General features: G+C 42.1%; 1 protein-coding gene across 1 annotated transcript in view; it reads right to left on the bottom strand.

Moving 5' to 3' along the window:
* Window positions 1-22,413, bottom strand: part of ALOX5 (arachidonate 5-lipoxygenase) — a 73,902-nt gene that overhangs the window by 42,978 nt on the left and 8,511 nt on the right. The window contains exons 3-4 of the mRNA XM_078077432.1: window positions 20,789-20,870; window positions 1,064-1,186 (exon numbers count right to left, since the gene is read on the bottom strand). Of these exons, the coding sequence (XP_077933558.1) occupies window positions 1,064-1,186; window positions 20,789-20,870 (205 nt within the window). The remainder of the gene's footprint in view (window positions 1-1,063; window positions 1,187-20,788; window positions 20,871-22,413) is intronic.

Below are 22,413 nucleotides of genomic sequence, written 5' to 3'. Positions count from 1 at the left end.
GAGGCTTGGTAAGTGTTAGGTCGTTACCACCTCCTCCCCCCAGGTAGATGCTGCCTGAGAGAGACAAATGCACATGGCCTTTCCGATTTGAGGGGATTCCGTATGGGAGGCTGATTGTGAGGCTGTGTGTGTGTGTGTGTAGAGTTCTTCCCAAATGTGCAAAGGAGGAAGAAGACCTTGGCACAGGCCCAAGTGTGTCCGACCAGATGAGGGGCCCTTCTCGAGGGGAGTAGCTACGCACTAAGCAAATGTTGCCATCGAAGCCGACTGGGTTAGTGGCTCTCCACCCGTCTGCCTCCTGGATATGCCTATCCGAGACCAGGGCCCCACCCCGGAGACTCTCCTCCTGGCTGTGGGGTTGGCCTGGCACTAGGAGGTGCTGAAGCTCCTCAGGTCCATCTAAGACTCAGTCAGGTGGCAGAACCACGGATGTAGAGTTTTCTAGATGTGTATGATTGTGAGAACTCCCTAAAGTGTCAAGGCGCAGCTCAAAGTCTCCCCCACTGGCCCTGGGATGGTGCTGGGGCTTCACGTTTCATGAACACCCAAGGAGTCTCAGTAGAAGCCTTGTGGGAATTCAATCACAAAGAAGGAGCACAGAACTCAGATCCCTGCCATTTATCAGTAGGGGCCATTGGACAAGGTATGTGACTTCCTTATTCCTCAGATTCTCCAACGGCAAGGTGAGGATAATAACTGTGCCTGCCTCACAGGGTTGCTGTGCCAGACAACCAGGGGATGGGTGTCTACCCTTGAATTGGCCCTGGGGGGATGAGATGTGGGTGGGGATGGGACACTTCAAGTAAAGACCTCGACTCTGGGCTGACAACAGAGCTATGTTTGGTGTCTGGAGTCATCCAGGTTGTAACTCGGTTTAGATAGAGGCCACCCTGAGGTTGTGCACTGAGGATCCAGCATGACCAAGATACAGTCAAATGATGTGGGAAGAGGTGCCCAGCTGAGCTGCTCCCCAGCCCAAAGCCTCCACAAAGAAAGGAGTGAGGGTCCCACTCGTGGCCCCGGCCCCTGGCTGCCCAGCATCTTTAGGTTCTTAGAAACTCACGCTCTGGAGTAGTTCAGAACAAAGTCCACGCCCTTCTCACTATCAAACTGGATGTCTCGTGGTAAATCCTTGTGACATTTGGCATCAATACTCAAAGGGAAGCCAGGGTTCCACTCCATCCACCTAAGCATGAATAAAAAGAAGAAAACTGCATCAAATGCCTGGCCTTTGGGTTGGCCCCCTCAGACTAACGGCTGCCCTTGTGGTCTGAGGACGTGTCCTCCATCAGCTGAGTGTGCATCCTGCGAGGTAGTGGGACCCCTCCCGGGGGCTGGCGGTAGTCTGCTTTGCTGCACCCTGAGCATCACAGTAGGAGGTCTGGGGTCTCCTGAACCTGAGATTGGGCTCACGGCAGAGGAGTAGTGAATGGTAAGTGTGAGCCAGGGCATAAAAAGAGGTTGAAAGGAAGCATGAGAAGACCTCACTGATCTGGTGGGATGCCCAACCACCATCTCCCCCCTGGCATAGAGAGTCACCGGAGATAGAAGTGGGTGAGGCCCCCTACTTCCAGGCTGACCTGGACAGCCAATAGCCCTCCAGCTCAGCCAACACACCCCTGTACCGTGTGTGGTGGCTGGGGAATGGGGACGGTGGTCATGCCTTCCCAGTAGGGTGCCCAGGGCAGCAGGGTGGTTGGATGCGGGGCCGAAGCCCCAGATGCTGCCAGGGGCAGGGTTAGTGACTGTTATAATCAAAGACAGGCCATGCATGCTATCCAACCCAAATTTTCAGATCCTGGTGTCTTTGAAACTTATCCTGCAGCATACGGCATTTACATTGTGTTTTGTAAATTTTATTTTTTCAAAAGACTTATTTATTTTAGAGAGAGAGAGAGCGTGCATGTGCATGTGAGCATGGATGGGAGGGGCAGAGGGAGAGAGAGAATCTCAAGCAGACTCCCCACTGAGCACAGAGTCCTACGTGGGGCTTGATCCCATCACCCTGAGATCATGGCCTGAGCTGAAATCAAGGGTCAGATGCTTAACCAACTGAGCTACCAGGTGCCCTTAAATTTCACTTAAAAAAAAATTTTTTTTTTTACTTTTTTTTCTTTGCTTACCGCAAAACCCAAACTAACCAAAACTGTTCATTTACCTCAGGGAGAATGATCTTGTATTTGTTTAAAAACCAAAATTTATATTCTGGGTTAACAGCTTTTCCATTTGTATTCCTAATTCTCCTTTATTAAAATCTCTCTTATGACAGGAAAGTAAAGCACTGAGAGTTGAGGTCATGAAAAAGTCTGGAGTCCCTTTAATATCATCTTGTCCTTTTACTGTCACAAAAATCTCCACGGTTTTTCGTGCTGTCCTGTTGGCCCAGTAAGACTCCCATTAGGACCACCAGAGGTGAACAGGAACTGGATACGATCAGTCAGAGCAGATGCATTTTGAAAAGCATTTTCTGTCATGCAGCGCTGTCATTTCTCACTGCTGGTTTACTTATACTATTCCATTTTCCTGGACTTTAAGAAAATCTTCTATATTTGTTATATTTGTATTAACACCACTGCTGGTATGTTAACAGGATAAAATGTAGACAAGTGTACAACGTCAACTAATCTACTGATTTTTTTCCCCATTTTTTTGGGAAAATAATTCATTTCCTTGGAACTCCCCGCTTCCCGCTGCCTTTCCCCCCACCTCCTGAGGATGGCAGCACTGATGGATGGAAGTGCCCCACCTAGGGTGCTCGGGAGACTAAGGCCTCTTAGTGCACGGAAACAGTACAGTTTGTAAGCTCACCACCACACGCCTGTGGCCCTCCCACTGCAGGCCACTGCTGCCTGAGACACCTGACAGGCTGACCTGCACGGGGGCCAAAGGCCTTTGTGCCCGCAGATAAATAGGCAAAGAAAAAAAAAAATCACACTCCACTGAGGAAGACCATGTTGAACAGCCAGGCAGAAGGAAGGAAGAAGCAAAAAAGACATTTAATTTCTTTAAAAAAAGGAGAAGTGTTAAAGAGATTTAAGTAGAATGTTAAAAGACTTTCTCCAACAACAAAACATGATTTCTGAATTGAAAATTCAATAGAGAAATGGGAAAGCAGTCCCTGTGAGATCTAATTTGTCTCCCGGACAAAATTTGTTCATTCAGTAACTAATTACCGAGAACCTGTCATGGACCAGGCGCTGCTCTGTGCAAAATGGAAGAAAATGTAACACAAATACAGAGCAAAACCACAAAGAAAAGGGAAACCACGATGGGGATTAAGGAGTGTACTCGTGATGAGCACTGGGTGTTGTATGGAAATGCTGAATATTGTACACCTGAAACTAATATGACACTATATGTTAATTACCTAGGATTAAAATAAAAACTTAAAGAAAAAAGAAAACACAGGAGACATGAAAGGCAGATATAGAAGATTTAACATGCAGAGACTAAGAGGTCCAAAAGGAGAGAGAGGAATATATGGAGAAGTAAAAATCAAGAAATAAGAGAAAAACTTTCTTAAGTCGAAAAGACCTCAATTTTCTGAGTAAGTCCTAGGCAGGAAAGAAAAGGAAAAAGGGCATGGATAGATATATATTGCCAAAGACAGAGAAGACTGTGTGTGTGTGTGTGTGTGTGTGTGTGTGTGTGTGTTGGGGGGTGGGGGAGAAAGAGAAAGGGAGGAAGGGAAGGAGGAGGGAGTTGGGGGGAGGGGTAGGAGGGGGGAAGGGAACGAGAGGGGGAGGCGGGAGGGGGGAGAGAGGAGAGAGATGCTTTCACAAGCTCACAAGTTTCTGGGAAAAGAAAAATAATCAAGTTATTAGGTTTCTCATTTTATACTGAAAATGGGGAAACAGTGTGAAGTGTTTACAGACTTCTTTTTAGGTCATTATCTAAGCCTCTTATGTCATCAAGTAATTGGTGAGGGCAGGAGAATTTTTTGGGGTGGAGACAAGCACCGACTCAGATATTATATTTCCTCCAAACTTCTTCTGAGGAAATTAACTGAACAAGTTCAGCCAAACAATTAGAATGAACCAAGAAGTTCTGAAATATAGTATTCATCAGAAAACAATAGCAAGTATAATTTTAAATAAACAAAAATATCAAAGGCATTTTCTCAAAAATCAAGACCATCATTGCTACTATTACTTGTTTTGGGAATTCCAGGTGTGAAATGAGAAAAAAATACAGTGATGTAAATGGAAAATAACAGATGAAATTATCATCATTTAGATAACATGACCAAATGACTAGGTAACTAAAAAGACTCACCAACAAAAAAGATTAGTGCTGATAAAAGAGTTTAGTAAGATGTCAATACAAGGAAAATATTTAAAAAATAACTACTTTATCTTTATCTTTATCCCAGCAATATTTACTTACAAACAGAAGAATATCTCACTCAGTACGGTACAAGCTATACTTTCCCTTGTATAAAGTACCCGGGGAGGAGAAAGACCTGCAAGAAGAAAATTAGAGGGGGCGGAGCAAGATGGCGGAGGAGTAGGAGACCTGGATTTCGTCTCCTCTCAGGAATTCAGCTGGATAGGGATCAAACCATTCTGAACACCTACAAACTCAACAGGAGATCGAAGAAGAGCAACAACTCTCTGAACAGAAAAGCGACCACTTTCTGGAAGGTAGGACGTGCGGAGAAGTGAATCCAAGGCGATATTCAGGAGGAGAGACGGCGGGGGAAGGGCCTCCGTTGGCCGCTTCTGGCAAGTGATAGAGCCGCGGAACACAGAATCGGAAATTTTAAAAGTCTGCTCCACTGAGGGACGTCACTCCGGTGGCTAAGCGGGGGGTGAAACCCTCGCGGGACAGTGTGGTCTCAGGACCCTCGGGGACACAGAAAGACCGGGGGTGCCTGAGTGCGGCAGAGCTCCCAGGGATCGGAGCAGGGAAGCCAGCTGCAGAGACAGAGCCCAGTCGCGGGCTCTCACCTCGGGGTTGCCATAAACTGTGATCCGCGGCACAGTCGGGCCACTGCTCCTCCAGCAGGGACCCAACAAGCAGCAGATCCGGGGAGACTCCCCTTCCTCCCCCGGGAGGAGCAGCACGGGAGCGCACCGCGGGGATCTGCTGGGTTTGGAGACTCCACCCGGGGTCGGGTGCCAGAGATAGAAACGCGTGGTCACAGGCCGGGTGAGCACGGAGTGCGGCCAGAGACCGGGGAGACAGGAGTGACTGACAGCTTTTCTCTGGGGGCTCACTGAGGAGCGGGGCCCCGAGTTCTCGGCTCCTCCGGGGCGGAGACTGGGAGGCCGCCATTTTCACTCTCCGCCTCCAAAGCTGTACGGAAAGCTTGCAGGGAACAAAATCTCTGGAGAACAAACCCGAGCAGATTACTTAGCCTGGACCAGGCAAGGGCGGGGCAATTCCGCCTCCGGCAAAGACATTTGGGAACCACGGCAACAGGCCCCTCCCCCAGAAGATCAGCGAGAACAGCCAGCCAAGACCAAGTTTACCCATCAATGAGAACGGCAGAACTCCAGCACTAGGGGAATACTGCACATAGAATTCATGGCTTTTTTACCATGATTCTTTAGTCTTTCAAAGTTAATTTTTTTTTTAACTTTTTTTTTTGAATTTTTCTTTTTCCCTTTTTCAACCAACATCTTATCAATCCCTTTTTTAAAAAAAACATTTTTATTTTTCATTTTTAGAGTCATATTCTATCCCTTCATAGTAGTTACCTGTATTTTTGGAATATATATATAAGTTGTTCTCTCTTTAAAATTTTGAGATAGTTTCTTCTAACAGATCAAAATATACCCTAAATCGCTAGTGTATGGTTTTTTTTTCTACTCCCCTGCCTGATCACATTCTCTCCCTTTTTTTCCCTTTTTTTTAAAAAATCCTCTTCTTTCTTTTTTCAAACTTCTTATCAATTCCTTTTATAAAATTTTTTATAATTTCCATCTTTACAGTCATATTCCATCCCTTCATCATATCAACCCTTATTTTTGTACATATATAAGTTTTTCTTTCTTTAGAATTTTGGGAGGCACTTTCTTCTAACAGACCAAAATACACCCAAAATCTAGTGTGTGGCACTGATCTATATACCAGCCTGATCATATTTGATCACATTCTGTTTTTTTTTGTTTTGTTCTGTTTTTGTTTGTTTTTATCTTTATCTTTTTCTTTTTTTTCTTTTTTCTCTCTTTCCCTTTCTTTTCCCACTGCTTCAGGTCTTTTCTGATTTGTTTAGAGTATATTTTCTGGGAACGTTGTTACCCTGTTAGCATTTTGTTCTCTCATTAATCTATTCTCCTCTGGACAAAATGACGAGATGGAAAAAATCACCTCAACAAAAAGAACAAGAGGTAGTACCGACTGCCAGGGACCTACTCAATACGGACATTAGTACGATGTCAGATCTAGAGTTCAGAAACATCACTTTAAAGATACTAGCTGGGCTTGAAAAAAGCATGGAAGTTATTAGAGAAACCCTTTCTGGAGAAGTAAAAGACTAAAATCTAACCAAGTAGAAATCAAAAAGGCTATTAATGAGGTGCAATCAAATATGGGGGCACTAACTGCTAGGATAAATGAGGCAAAAGAGAGAATCAGTGATATAGAAGACCAAATGATGGAAAATAAAGAAGCTGAGAAAAAGAGATAAACAACTACTGGATCACGAGGGCAGAATTCGAGAGATAAGCGATATCATAAGACGAAACAACATTAGAATAATTGGGATCCCAGAAGAAGAAGAAAGAGACAGAGGGGCAGAAGGTATATTGGAGCAAATTATAGCAGAGAACTTCCCTAATTTGGGGAAGGAAACAGGCATCAAAATCCAGGAGGCACAGAGAACCCCCCTCAAAATCAATAAAAATAGGTCAACACCCCAACATCTAATAGTAAAACTTACGAATCTCAGAGACAAAGAGAAAATCCTGAAAGCAGCTCGGGAGAAGAGATATGTAACCTACAATGGTAGAAACATTAGATTGGCAACAGACCTATCCACAGAGACCTGGCAGGCCAGAAAGGACTGGCAGGATATATTCAGAGCACTAAATGAGAAAAGTATGCAGCCAAGAATACTATATCCAGCTAGGCTGTCATTGAAAATAGAAGGAGAGATAAAAAGCTTCCAGGACAAACAAAAACTAAAGGAATTTGCAAACACGAAACTAGCCCTACAAGAAATCTTGAAAGGGGTCTTCTAAGCAAAGAGAGAGCCTAAAAGCAACATAGACCAGAAAGGAACACAGACAATATACAGTAACAGTCACCTTACAGGCAATACAATGGCACTAAATTCCTATCTTTCAATAGTTACCCTGAATGTAAATGGGCTAAATGCCCCAATCAAAAGACACAGGCTATCAGATTGGATTAAAAAACAAGACCCATCGATATGCTGTCTGCAAGAGACTCGTTTTAGACCCAAAGACACCCCCAGATTTAAAGTGAGGGGGTGGAAAACCATTTACCATGCTAATGGACACCAAAAGAAAGCTGGGGTGGCAATCCTTATATCAGACAAGTTAGATTTTAAACCAAAGACTGTAATAAGAGATGAGGAAGGACACTGCATCCTACTTAAAGGGTCTATCCAACAAGAAGATCTAACAATTGTAAGTATTTATGCCCCTAACATGGGAGCAGCCAATTATATAAGGCAATTAATAACAAAAGCAAAGAAACACATCGACAACAATACAATAATAGTGGGAGACTTTAACACCCCCCTCACTGAAATGGACAGATCGTCTAAGCAAAAGATCAACAAGGAAATAAAGACTTTAAATGACACACTGGACCAAATGGACTTCACAGATATATTCAGAACATTCCATCCCAAAGCAATGGAATACACATTCTTCTCTAGTGCCCATGGAACATTCTCCAGAATCGATCACATCCTAGGTCATAAAGCAGGTCTCAACTGGTACCAAAAGACTGGGATCATTCCCTGCCTATTTTCAGACCACAATGCTTTGAAACTAGAACTCAATCACAAGAGGAAAGTCGGAAAGAACTCAAATACATGGAGGCTAAAGAGCATCCTACTAAAGAATGAATGGGTCAACCAGGAAATTAAAGAAGAATTAAAAAAATTCATGGAAACCAATGAAAATGAAAACACAACTATTGAAAATCTTTGGGATGCAGCAAAGGCAGTCCTAAGAGGAAAGTATATAGCAATACAAGCCTTTCTCAAGAAACAAGAAAGGTCTCAAGTACACAACCTAACCCTACATCTAAAGGAGCTGGAGAGAGAACAGCAAATAAAGCCTAAACCCAGCAGGAGAAGAGAAATAATAAAGATCAGAGCAGAAATCAATGAAATAGAAACTAAAAGAACAGTAGAACAGATCAACGAAACTAGGAGCTGGTTCTTTGAAAGAATTAACAAGATTGATAAACCCCTGGCCAGACTTATCAAAAAGAAAAGAGAAATGACCCAAATCAACAAAATCATGAATGAAAGAGGAGAGATCACAACCAACACCAAAGAAATACAAACAATTATAAGAACGTATTATGAGCAACTCTATGCTAGCAAATTAGATAACCTGGAAGAAATGGATGCATTCCTAGAGATGTATCAACTACCAAAACTGAACCAGGAAGAAACAGAAAACCTGAACAGACCCAAAACCAGTAAGGAAATTGAAGCAGTCATCAAAAATCTCCCAAAAAACAAAAGCCCAGGGCCAGATGGCTTCCCAGGGGAATTCTACCAAACATTTCAAGAAGAATTAATACCTATTCTTCTGAAACTGTTCCAAAAAATAGAAATGGAAGGAAAACTCCCAAACTCATTTTATGAGGCCACCATTACCTTGATCCCAAAACCAGACAAAGACCCCATCAAAAAGGAGAACTACAGACCAATATCCCTGATGAACATGGATGCAAAAATTCTCACCAAAATACTAGCCAATAGGATACAACAGTACATTAAAAGGATTATTCACCACGACCAAGTGGGATTTATCCCTGGGCTGCAAGGTTGGTTCAACATCCGCAAATCAATCAACGTGATACAATACATTAACAAAAGAAAGAACAAGAATCATATGATCCTCTCAATAGATGCAGAAAAAGCATTTGACAAAGTACAGCATCCTTTCTTGATCAAAACTCTTCAGAGTATAGGCATAGAGGGTACATACCTCAATATCATAAAAGCCATCTATGAAAAACCCACAGCAAATATCATTCTCAGTGGGGAAAAACTGAGAGCTTTCCCCCTAAGGTCAGGAACGCAGCAGGGATGTCCACTCTCACCACTGCTATTCAACATAGTATTAGAAGTCCTAGCCATAGCAATCAGACAACAAAAGGAAATAAAAGGCATCCAAATCAGCAAAGAAGAAGTCAAACTCTCCCTCTTTGCAGATGATATAATACCTTATGTGGAAAACCCAAAGGACTCCACCCCAAAACTGCTAGAACTCATACAGGAATTCAGTCAAGTGGCAGGATATAAAATCAATGCACAGAAGTCAGTGGCATTCCTATACACCAACAACAAGACAGAAGAAAGAGAAATTAAGGAGTCGATCCCATTTACAATTGCACCCAAAACCATAAGATACCTAGGCATAAATTTAACCAAAGAGGCAAAGAATCTGTACTCAGAAAACTATAAAATACTCATGAAAGAAACTGAGGAAGACACAAAGAAATGGAAAAACGTTCCATGCTCATGGATTGGAAGAACAAATATTGTGAAGATGTCAGTGCTACCTAGAGCAATCTACACATTCAATGCAATCCCCATCAAAATACCATCAGCTTTTTTCAAAGAAATGGAACAAATAATCCTAAAATGTGTATGGAACCAGAAAAGACCCCGCATAGCCAGAGGAATGTTGAAAAAGAAAAGCAAAGCTGGCGGCATCACAATTCCGGACTTCCAGCTCTATTACAAAGCTGTCATCATCAAGACAGTATGGTACTGGCACAAAAACAGACACATAGATCAATGGAACAGAATAGACAGCCCAGAAATGGACCCTCAACTCTATGGTCAACTCATCTTTGACAAAGCAGTAAAGAATGTCCAATGGAAAAAAGACAGTCTCTTCAAGAAATGGTGTTGGGAAAATTGGATAGCCACATGCAGAAGAATGAAACTGGACCATTTCCTTACACCACACACAAAAATAGACTCCAAATGGTTGAAAGACCTCAATGTGGCACAGCAGTCCATCAAAATCCTAAAGGAGAACACAGGCAGCAACCTCTTCGACCTCAGCTGTAGCCACTTCTTCCTAGAAACATCACCAAAGGCAAGGGAAGCAAGGGCAAAAATGAACTATTGGGACTTCATCAAGATAAAAAGCTTCTGCAAAGCAAAGGAACAGTCAACAAAACCAAAAGACAACCGACAGAATGGGAGAAGATATTTGCAAATGACGTATCAGATAAAGGGCTAGTATCCAAAATCTATAAAGAACTCATCAAACTCAACACCCAAAGAACAAAGAATCCAATCAAGAAATGGGCAGAAGACACGAACAGACATTTTTCCAAAGAAGACATCCAAATGGCCAACAGACACATGAAAAAGTGCTCAACATTGCTCAGCATCAGGGAAATCCAAATCAAAACCTCAATGAGATACCACCTTACACCAGTCAGAACGGCTAAAATTAACAAGTCAGGAAACGACAGATGTTGGCGGGGATGCGGAGAAAGGGGAACCCTCCTACACTGTTGGTGGGAATGCAAGCTGGTGCAGCCACTCTGGAAAACAGTATGGAGGTTCCTCAAACAGTTGAAAATAGAGCTACCATATGATCCAGCAATTGCACTACTGGGTATTTACGCCAAAGATACAAAAGTAGGGATCCGAAAGGGTATGTACGCCCTGATGTTTATAGCAGCAATGTCCACAATAGCCAAACTGTGGAAAGAGCCAAGATGTCCATCGACAGATGAATGGATAAAGAAGATGTGGTGTATATATATACAATGGAATATTATGCAGCCATCAAAAGGAATGGGATCTTGCCATTTGCAACGACGTGGATGGAACTGGAGGGTATTATGCTGAGCAAAATAAGTCAAACAGAGAAAGACATGTATCATATGACCTCACTGATATGAGGAATTCTTAATCTCAGGAAACAAACTGAGGGTTGCTGGAGTGGTGGGGGGTGGGAGGGATGGGGTGGCTGGGTGATAGACACTGGGGAGGTTATGTGCTCTGGTAAGCACTGTGAATTTTGCAAGACTGTTGAATCTCAGATCTGCACCTCTGAAACAAATAATGCAATATATGTTAAGGAAAAAAAAAAAAAGAAGATAGCAGGAGGGGAAGAATGAAGGGGGGGAAATCGGAGGGGTACACGAACCATGAGAGACGATGGACTCTGAGAAACAAACTGAGGGTTCTAGAGGGGAGGGGGTGGGAGGATGGGTTAGCCTGGTGATGGGTATTGTGGAGGGCACGTTCTGCATAGAGCACTGGGTGTTATGCACAAACAATGAATCATGGAACACTATATCTAAAACTAATGATGTAATGTATGGTGATTAACATAACAATAAAAAAATTTTAAAAAAAAGAAGAAAATTAGAAACTCTATGGAAGGTCATTACACAAGATCTAGATGGAGGGAAAGGCACATTGTGTTCTCGGTGGGGGTGGGGGGACTGAATGTCATTAGCATGTCAGTACATAACACATTTACATGTAATTCAAATCTATTCTCATCATGAAAATCTTAAAAGAGAACAGTGAGGTACTGACAGAGCTATTAACATATATTAGAAAGTTATAATAATCAAAACATGGTACGGGGCTACAGGGTGGAAAAACGGACTAACACGCGAAGTCCAGAAACAGCCCCAAGAAAATATGTAAATGTGACAGAAAACTAGCTAACACTTACCGAGTGCTTTCTAGGTGCCAAATACTATTCTATGTGTTTTCATGGCTTAATCTATTTAATTCTCTCAAAACCCTGTGAGATAGTACTGTTCTTTCACCCATCTTCTAGATTGAGGGGGTGAGGCTCACAGAGACTAAACAACTTTCACAGGACCTGGAGTGAGTGGCCGTAAGTGGGAGCAGAGCTCAGAGACTGGCTTCAGAGCCCATGCCCAGAACCAGCATCCTGGGCCGGCTCTGTGCTCGTTGGGTGTCCTCCACCGGCAGTGGGGAGGAATGCAGTCCGTAGTAAGTGATACTGGGGATGCTTGAGCCCTGCTTCACATCACGTATAAAAACACATGGCAGGTGAATTAAGAGCCAAATGTTTAAAGACTAAATCGCAAAAGTATTAGACAAAAATATAGGTGTATTTATGTAACACTGGGGTGGGGAGGGCCTTCTTACGCAAAGCAGGAAACCCAAAAGCAATAAAGGAAAACCAATACATGTAGTTAAGAAAACAAAGAACTAAAATCTTCTATGACAAAAGCAACAGAAGACAGATGACATATACTATACTTAAAAGGATACTAACTTGATATACAAAGAGCTCCTTTAATCATAAGACAAAAATAAAGCATACACATAGGCAATCCAAAGAAGAGACAATGCACAGAGGCGAAACTCACCAGTGGGCAGGGAAAGGCAGATTAAAACCACAAAGGGGTCCAACTTAGGGATTTTTAGATTGTTAAAAATAGAAAAGATCGGCATGACCAGGTATGTCATATGTATACACATGCAACTGGAAAATTGCACCGAAAATTACTATAAAATTGTGGGACAGGATTTTTGTTAGTATTTCTTAAAATGAAACTGCTAATTAGACCCACCAATGTGAGTTCTGGAACTTAATGTGACAGTAATGAAAGCACCAGGACATCAAGCGGCTTGTCCAAGACTGCTTCCAGCAACACTGTTGGTAATGCCAAAGGCAGACAGACAGGTGAGAAACAAGCTGAATGTCCATCAGTAAGGGAATGGCTGAATCCACACACAGCTAGAAATATGTGGCAATTTAAGAATGAGGAAATCAATGAGATACGGTTTCAGGACATTAGACTGACCAGCATGAGAATGTCTCAAGATGCAAAGTATGTCAACAATGCAGGGAAATTGCAACCCTCAAAAACAGCTGCTAGGGGGTGAAAACTGGCAGAATCTCTTTAAAAGACAACTGGCAATTATCTAGAAAACTTAAAACGTGGTCTGCAATCCTGCAAGTCTATTTCTAGGAATATTCCCTGGAGAAACTCTTCCATGACAGCACCAGAAGATGTATGAGAAAGCTCCCTGAGGGGTGGCTTGCGACAGCCAGGAATTAAAGACGGTCCACCTGGGCATCGGCCGGAGCGAGGGTGAGCCTGGTGGTTCGTTCATACAATGGTATGCTGTACAGAAGCTCAATGAATGCATGACACCTGTGTCAACTGACTGCCCTGCAAAACAGAATCACGAGTGAAAAAAGCAAGTTGCGAAGTGATTACATATTATAGATCGCAGAACCACCACACTATACGCTGCTCCGTCTGAGCGCACCACCTAGGTATATGCACTCACAGTGAGAACAGGGCAGTGGGGGATGACCTGGGTGGGCCTCTCCACCTCCCTGTTTGGCTGACTGAGGGACGAGGGCCAGCTGGACCTGCAGCTTTCTGACAGACTGGAGACTATGCTTACTTTACCTCCAAACTCTCATCTAGAACTCCGAGAGCTTATGTAAAAGAGGAACCTCTAGATTATGCAGATGATGCAAAGTTCAGTATTTCCTGAACGGAAGCAGAGGGAGGCATCTGAAAAGGACCGATCAGTGTAAGGAGGAAGAAAAAATCACGATTAGATCTAAGAAGGGGGAAAACTGTTTCACCAGAAAGCTCTTGGCCCATCTCCCTAGATCCCGCCAAACCCTATCCCTGTGAGACAAACACACCACTGAATCCACCGCTCCCTAGGAAAGGGGCATTTTCCAAAGGGTGCTCCATAGAGTACTTGTTCTGCAGGATGTTGAGAATTGTATGTCAGATTCTCTTGGGAAACACTGGGCTAAAAAAAATTAAGCACAGTTCACCAGCACAGAACTTCTCAGAATTCTCAAAGCTTATATGCACTGGGAACCTCCAGGAGGGGGATGTGATTTCCCGAACTTGTCTTATCATGGGGACAAAGTTTTGGGACCAGTGCTCCAGGGCGTACTTTGGAAAATACTGAGTTAAGACAACATGCCTGTAGACTACTTTAATTTATCAGCCATTAATATCTTAGTCTGAATTACAGTGGAACTGATAAAACTTGCTGTCTACTCATCTAACAGGACAAAAACTAGCCCGATTCTCTGAAAGTTGTTCAGCATCACCACAATCTAAGATTCCTTCTTCCCACAGGGCCAAATATACATGAAGTGCTCACTGCTGGGGCTTTGATAGGGGTGGCTGAAGTGGGGAGGAAAGCTGAGGAAGGAACATAGAAAAAACAATCCTCAAAAAGTTGAAAATAGAACTGCCCTATGACCCAGCAATTGCACTACTGGGTATTTACCCCAAAGACACACATGTAGTGATCCGAAGGGGCACCTGCACCCCAATCTTTATAGCAGCAATGTCCACAATTGCCAAACTATGGAAAGAGCCCAGATGTCCATTGACAGATGAATGGATAAAGAAAACGTGGTACATATATACAATGGAATACTACTCAGCCATCAAAAAATGACATCTTGCCATTTGCAATGACATGGCTGGAGCTAGAGGTTGTTGTGCTAAGCGAAATAAGTCTCAGAGAAAGACAATTATCATATGATCTCACTCATATGTGGAATTTAAGAAACAAAACAGAGGAGTACAGGGGAAGAGAGGAAAAAAATAAAACAAGACGAAACCCAGAAAGGGAGAAAAACCATAAGAGACTCTTAATCATAGGAAACAACTATAGGGGAGGGGGGTGGGGGGATGGGGCAACTGGGTGATGGACTTTAAGGAGGGCACATGATATAATGAGCACTGGATATAAGACTGATGAATCACTGACCTCTACCTCTGAAACCAATAATACATGATATGTTAATTAATTGAATTCACATAAAATAACAAATAAAGTGGGAAGAAATAAATTACTTCAGAAAAAAAAGAAATAACAATCCTTTAAGATGGGAAGGGTGGTGCAGAGCTCTCAGACAATGCCTTGTGCGCTGTACCAAATACAAAAGTCTCAGAACACATCATATAGTGTCTAAGCTGAGAGGCTCACACTCAAGTGTCTTAAAACAAATCACAAATTCATCAATCTTTAACATTACTCAAGTAAAATCAGATTACCTTCCTTCACCTGATATAAAGACATAAAAGTTTTAAACATTTTATTATAAAATTGAATATATAAATACATGTATGTATGTGTGTGTATGAATATATATGTACAGACACATGTGGAAAAATGAACAAAACATCTCTATAACCAACATCCAGACCGAGAATCAGAATGTTACCAGTACCCCCCACTGCACCTGCTCCCCACTCAATCTCCCCCAATCACCATCCTCCCTTTTATGAGAACCATTTCCTTGCTATTATTTATTGTTCCACTGCTATATAACTTTCCATAAACAATATAATCCCAAACTCTACGGAAGCCGTGTCTGGCTTCCAGTGATCAACACCGTATTTGTCAGGTTTGCCCATGTTGCTCTGTGTAACAGCCATTCATTGATTCCCCTTCTTTTGCTTTATTGGATTAAAAAAATCTGACATACTACATATTTCTTGTAAGAAGCTACACTATAGAGGAATACGTGAAAAGGTGTAATGGTCATCAGTCCCCAAAAGCCCCTCCACAGCCCAGGTAAACATGCTGATTGTTTAGCACAATTCCTTCCATTCCTCCCCCTTGGAAGGAGTCACAAATTCAAATGTCTCCAATAGCCAAAGTAGGACATGAAAGGTGCCTTGATGATAGACAGGTGCTGGACTGAGAAAACCTGGGGAATAAGAACCCTGTTTACTTAGGGCTCCAAAATGGCCATGAGACAAATTTACAGGCTGGATACAGCCCACTGACCACCATTTCCCTGATGAGCACTCTAGATCATGTATTGTTTTCAAAAACAGCTATACTGAGATATAATTTACATACAATAAAATTCATCCCTTAAAAATATCCAATTAAAGGATTTTTAGTATACTTACAGACTTGTGCAACCTTCACCAAACTCTAATTTTGGAATATTTTCACCCCAAAAGGAAACCCTGTGCCCATTAATAGTTACTCCCCATTCCCCATCTCCATCTGCCAGCCCTGGGCAAATCAATAATCTACTAATCTGTGTTCACAGACTTGCCTGTTCTAGACATTTCATATATATAGAATCATACAGTATGTAGTCTTTTGTAAATGACTTTTCTGTTTAGCATAATGTTTTTGAGGTTCATCCATAGTTTAGCATAGATCCATAGTTCATTCCTTTTTAATGCCAAGGAGTATTCCATCATATGGATATACCACATTTTGTTTATCCATTCATCAGTTAATGGAATTTAGGTTGTTTCCACCTTTGGGCTATTATAAATAACGTTGCTATGAATATTATACAAGTTTGCATGTGTGGGGCTATGTGTGTAGAAAGACACCTATTTTCATTACTCTTGTGTACCACATGATACCACATGCAAAAGAAAAAAGGGGTAGAATTGCTAGTAGTAAGTCTGTTTAAGATTGGAGAAACTGCTAAACTATTTTTCAAGGTGGCTGCACCATTTTACATTCTACCGGCAATATATGAGGGCTCCGGTTTCCCCACATCCTCACCAGCACTGGCTATTGTCTGTCTTTTTGATTCGAGTTATCCTGGTAGGTGTAAGGTAGTTTTTATTATGGTTTTGATTTGCATTAATCATTTCCATGATTAATGGTGTTGAGCATCTTTTCAGGTGCTTATTGGTCATTCATATATTTTCTCTGGAGAAGTGTTGATTTGTTCTTTTTTTATGGCCAAGATATATTCCATGGTATAGACATACCACATTTTATTTATACATTCATGAGTTAATGGACACTTGGGTTATATTCACCTTTGGTTATTATGGATAATGTAAACATTCATATACAAGTTTTTGTGTGGACATATGTTTTCACTTCTTTTAGGTATATTCCTAGGTGTGGAATTGCTGGACCATACAGTAACTCTATTTAATAATTTGAGAAACTTGGGGCGCCTGGGTGGTACAGTCAGTTAAGCGTCCAACTCTTGGTTTCTGCTCAGGTCGTGATCTCAGTGTCATGAGACTGAGCCCCACATTGGGCTCCATGCTCAGTATGGGGTCTACTTGAGATTCTCTCTCCCTCTGCCCCTCCCACTCCTGCTCTCTCTCTAAAATAAGTCAATAAATCTTTAAATAAAGATAATTTGAGTAAATACTAGACTGTGTTCTAAAGCAGCTGCACTATTTTACACTCCCACAAGTAGTGTATGAGGGTTCTGATTTCTCCACACCTCCACAACTCTTGTAATTATCTAACTTTTTTATTTTAGACATCACAGTAAGTGTGAAGTGGTAATGATTTGCATTTCCCTGATGAATAATGATGTCAAGCATCTTTTCATGTGCTTACTGATCATTTGTATATCTTCCTTGGAAAAATGTCTATTCAGGTCCTCCTCCATTTTTAAATCAGATTGTCTTTTACTCTTGATTTATAAGAGCTCTTTATATATTGAGGATACAAGTCCCTTATCAGATATATGATTCACATATATTTTATCCAATTCTGTGGGTTGTCCTTCACTTTTTAAAAAAGATTTTATTTATTTATTTGAGAGAGAGAGCTGGAGAGAGAAAAAGAGCACGAGAGGGGTAAAGGGAGAGCCTCTTCAAGCAGACCCACCCCTAAGTGTGGAGCCCAATGTGGGGCTTGATCCCATGACCCATGAGATCATGACCTCAGCCAAAACCAAGAGTTGGATGCTCAACCAACTGAGCCACTCAGGCGCCCTGTCTTTTCACTTTCTTGATGGTATCCTTTGAAGCACAAAAGTTTTAAAATTTGGTGACATCAGTTTATCTATTTCTCCTTTGTTGCTTATGCTTTTGTCAAATCTAAAAATCATTTGCCAAATCCAAGGTTATGAAAGTTTACCTGTTTTTTTCAATGTTTTACAGTTTAAGCTCTTACATTTACATATTTGATCTATTTTAAGTTAATTTTTGTACATGGTGTAAGGGTCCAATTTCATTCTTTTGCATGTCGCTAGTCAGTTGACCAACACCATTTGTTGAAAAGACTATTTTTTTCTCCATTGAACTGTCTTGCTGCCCCCATGGCTTATTTCTGGACTCTCAATTCTATTTAATTGCTCTATGTATCTAGCCTTATGCCTATACCACATTGTCTTGATTACTGCGGGAGGGTCGTAATTCTGATATTGGGAAATGTGAGTTCCCCAACTTTGTTTTTTTTTTCAAGATTGTTTTAATATTCTGAGTTCCTCATATTTCCATATGGATTTTAAGATAAGCTAGTCAATTGCTGCAAAAAAGTCACCTGGGATTTTGATAGGGATTGTGTTAAATTTGTACATTGCTATGGGGAATATTAACCATTTTAATAATATTAAGTCCTCTGGTCCATGAACATAAGATGTCTTTCACCTTATTTAGGTCTTCTTTAATTACTTTTAACAATGTTTTGTAGTTTTCATTGTATAAGTCTTAGACTTCTTTTGTTAAGTTTATAAGTATTTTATTCCTTTTGATGCTATTGCACATGGAACTGTATTGATCTTGTATCCTGTAATCTTCCTGGCTTCGTAGTTCCAATTTTTTTTTTTTTAAGATTTTATTTATTTGAGAGAGAGTGATAGCAAGAGAGAGCACGAGCAGGGGGTGGGGGGGGTGTGGCGGAGGGGCAGAGGGAGAAGCAAGCTCCCCCCTGAGCAGGGATTTCCCCCCTGGGGGCTCGATCCCAGGAGCCTGGGATAATGACCTGAGCTGAAGGCAGATGCTTAACTGACTGAGCCACCCAGGTACCCTGTTCCAATAATTTTTTGGTGAATTCCTTAAGATTTTCCACATACAAGATCATGTCATCTGTGAATGGCAACGGTTTTACTTATTGCTCTTTAATGTGGGTGTCCTTTGTCCCTTCTTGCCTAATGGCCCTGGCTAGAACCTCCAGTACAAATATTGAATAGAAGTGGCAAAAGCTGACATCTTTATCTTGTTTCTGGACCTTAGGAGGAAAGCATGCGGTCTTCTGCCATTAAGTATGATGTTAACTGTAAATTTTTTTTTTTTTTTTAAGATTTTATTTATTTATTTTGACAGAGAGAGAGAGACAGCGAGAAAGGGAACACAAGCAGGGAGCATTTAGTGACTTGCCCAGTCCACTGCCAAGTGCATAGGAAGTGCTCTTTGTGAGAGGTTTCAAAATTACTAATTCAATCTCTTTGCTTGTGATTGTTTTATTCAGATTATTTATTCCTGAGTCAGTTTTGGTCACTTCTGTCTTTTTAGGAATTTGTCCATTTTATCCAAGTTATCTAATTTGTTGGTGTACAGCTGTTTATAGTACTCCCTTTGATTCGTTTTAATTTGTGTGAAGTGGGTACTGATGCTCCCTCTCTTATTTTTAATTTTTTAATTTTATTATGTTAATCACCATACATTACACCATTAGTTTTTGATGTAGTGTTCCATGATTCATTGTTTGTGTATAACACCCAGTGCTCCATGCAGAACGTGCTCTCTTTAGTACCCATCACCAGGCTAACCCATCCCCCCACCCCCCTCCCCTCTAGAACCCTCAGTTTGTTTTTCAGAGTCCATCGTCTCTCATGGTTCGTCTCCCCCTCTGATTTCCCCCCCTTCATTCTTCCCCTCCTGCTATCTTCTTTTTTTTTTTTTTAACATATAATGTATTATTTGTTTCAGAGGTACAGGTCTGTGATTCAACAGTCTTACACAGTTCACAGCACTCACCATAGCACATACCCTCCCCAGTGTCCATCACCCAGTCACCCCATCCCTCCCATCCCCCACCACTCCAGCAACCCTCAGTTTGTTTCCTGAGATTAAGAATTCCTCGTATCAGTGAGGTCATATGATACATGTCTTTCTCTGATTGACTTATTTCACTTAGCATAATACCCTCCAATTCCATCCACATCGTTGCAAATGGCAAGATTTCATTCCTTTTGATGGCTGCATAATATTCCATTGTGTGTGTATATATATATATATATATCTTCTTTATCCATTCATCTGTCAATGGACATCTTGGCTCTTTCCATAGTTTGGCTATTGTGGACATTGCTGCTATAAACATCGGGGTGCACGTACCCCTTCGGATCCCTACATTTGTATCTTTGGGGTAAATACCCAGTAGTGCAATTACTGGGTCATAGGGTAGCTCTGTTTTCAACTTCCTGAGGAACCTCCATACTGTTTTCCAGAGTGGCTGCACCAGCTTGCATTCCCACCAACAGTGTAGGAGGGTTCCTAATTTTAATAATTTGAGTTCTCTCACTCTTTTTTCTTGGTCTGTTAAAGATTTGTCAATTTTGTTGTAGATTATATATCCCTTTTACAATCAAATTATTATCAGAAGACATAAGAAGTGAGGGGTAATCTCTACCATGGGAGGTGACAGAACATTAATGTAAATCCAAGCTTTGGCTGCCCCATTCCTCCTAAATGCCGATATGGTTGACCTCAAGTTTTTTCCATAATGCTCTACCATCTCTGCCTGGAGTGGTGGTCAGGGGGAGCTGGGGGTTGGGGAGCACTCCAGGGAACTGGTGGCATGGCCATCATTTACCAGCAGTGGTCGGCCATAACCCGTGGGCACAGTTTATTTATGGACGTTCGGTCTGATGTCATAACTCACCGATACTGTTTTTGCCGTGTTTCCAGCTCTTTACGTCTGTGCTGCTTGAGAATGTGAATTTGGTCATCGCAGGCCAACTTTGCTGTGAGTAAAGGACAGGATTGTGAGAAGAGCCACGAAGGCAACAAGGTCCAATATTTGGGTTCCCCTCCCACACCCTGCCCATGCACCATCTTTATAAACCTACCCGAGAACAGCCCCCTTCCCCCACCCCCACTCATACTGAGGACACTGGGGTCTAGGGAGGTTGAACAGCTTTGCATTTGAACTTTGCCCAAGGTCACACACCTAATTAGTGGATTTTCAACACAAGATTCAAATCTTGTGTTCTTAGCCACTCCCATTATAAAAGACAAATGCAGTTCCCTCTCTTTCTGCCTGTTCACTCAGCAAGCTGGGGGCCCTCGGGGCGCTGAGAATCACGTCCAGATACATGAGCCAGGCTTGGTTCTTGTCAGGCGTCATGGGGGCAGGCCAACGATTCTCTGACTCTCCAGCAGGCACAGGGCATAGAGCAAGTTGCCTTAGCTTCCTCACATGTAAAATGGGGAAAATAATGCCTATTTTTAGGGTCATGATGGGGATTTAGTGAGTGCTTGGCACCCAGTAAGGTGGAACAATAATTAATATTATTGTCCTCATAATCATGATGGACCTGAGCTTCTTCCTCCTCCCTCTTAGCCCAGATTCAAAGGTGTCTTGGTTCTCATTTCAGGAGTGGGGTAAGTGACTTAAGGGCAGGGTCAAGCTGCTCAGGGCCTTTAGAGTAGGACAGGCTGGTTCATGATTACCCTTTATACTGTTATTTAAGGTAAAGCCTGTGAACACAGTGGGAGCCCAGACTAGTAGGATTCCAGAGCATCTCCTGAAAAGGGGGCCTGTAATAGTGCTTCTCCAGCACTCTGTGGTTTTTAAAATTTCCATTCCATCACAGACTGATGTTTTTGCAAAATATAATAAAAATAAACTACTGAAAAAATGAAATAAAAAAAAAAAACCAAAGACATTCAAAACACAAGCCCTGTTTTTAGTATAAGATGCAATAATCATAGAATAATTCTTGCAAGTTGTTATAAAAGCTTGTAAGTGTCTACTTTCAGACCAACACCCAACAGTTCTTAGCCCACACTCAGAGTCCCTTCTGGCTGAGGCAGCTCCAGCCCAGGGCTGGGAACTGGGGCCCAGAGAGGAGGATCAATGGAGCACCTCTCTGTTCTCCAGTGGGGATGGAAAGCCATCCAGTAGGGGTGGCCGGAGGCCACTGAAGGCAAGATGAGTATTAACTGTAACAACAGCTGTCACTGGCTGTATGAGACACTGTTGTAGGCACCCGACATTCATCATCTCTAATCCACCTCCAAGAAACAGCCTCTTAGGCACCTGGCTCTGAGAAATTGGGTCTCTTCAGTTTCAGTGGTATGAATAAGTCAGAACATGTGGAACTGCACATACCAAGTGTCAAAAGGCATAAGCTCCATTTCTCTTGGCCCTCCATTTCTCTTGGACATTCCATCCTGGTGACTGACGGAACTTTTGGGAACACAGCAGGTGACCTCAGGTGACAAGACCTAGACTGAATGCCCCAGAGTTCGGGAGTAGGGGTTGATTCCAAAACACTGATATGA

Source organism: Halichoerus grypus, chromosome 7 (genome assembly GCF_964656455.1).
Source record: "Halichoerus grypus chromosome 7, mHalGry1.hap1.1, whole genome shotgun sequence".
NCBI lineage: Eukaryota > Metazoa > Chordata > Mammalia > Carnivora > Phocidae > Halichoerus > Halichoerus grypus.
The sequence above is the reverse complement of the archived record's forward strand: the minus strand, read 5'-3'. Positions and strand labels throughout refer to the sequence as shown.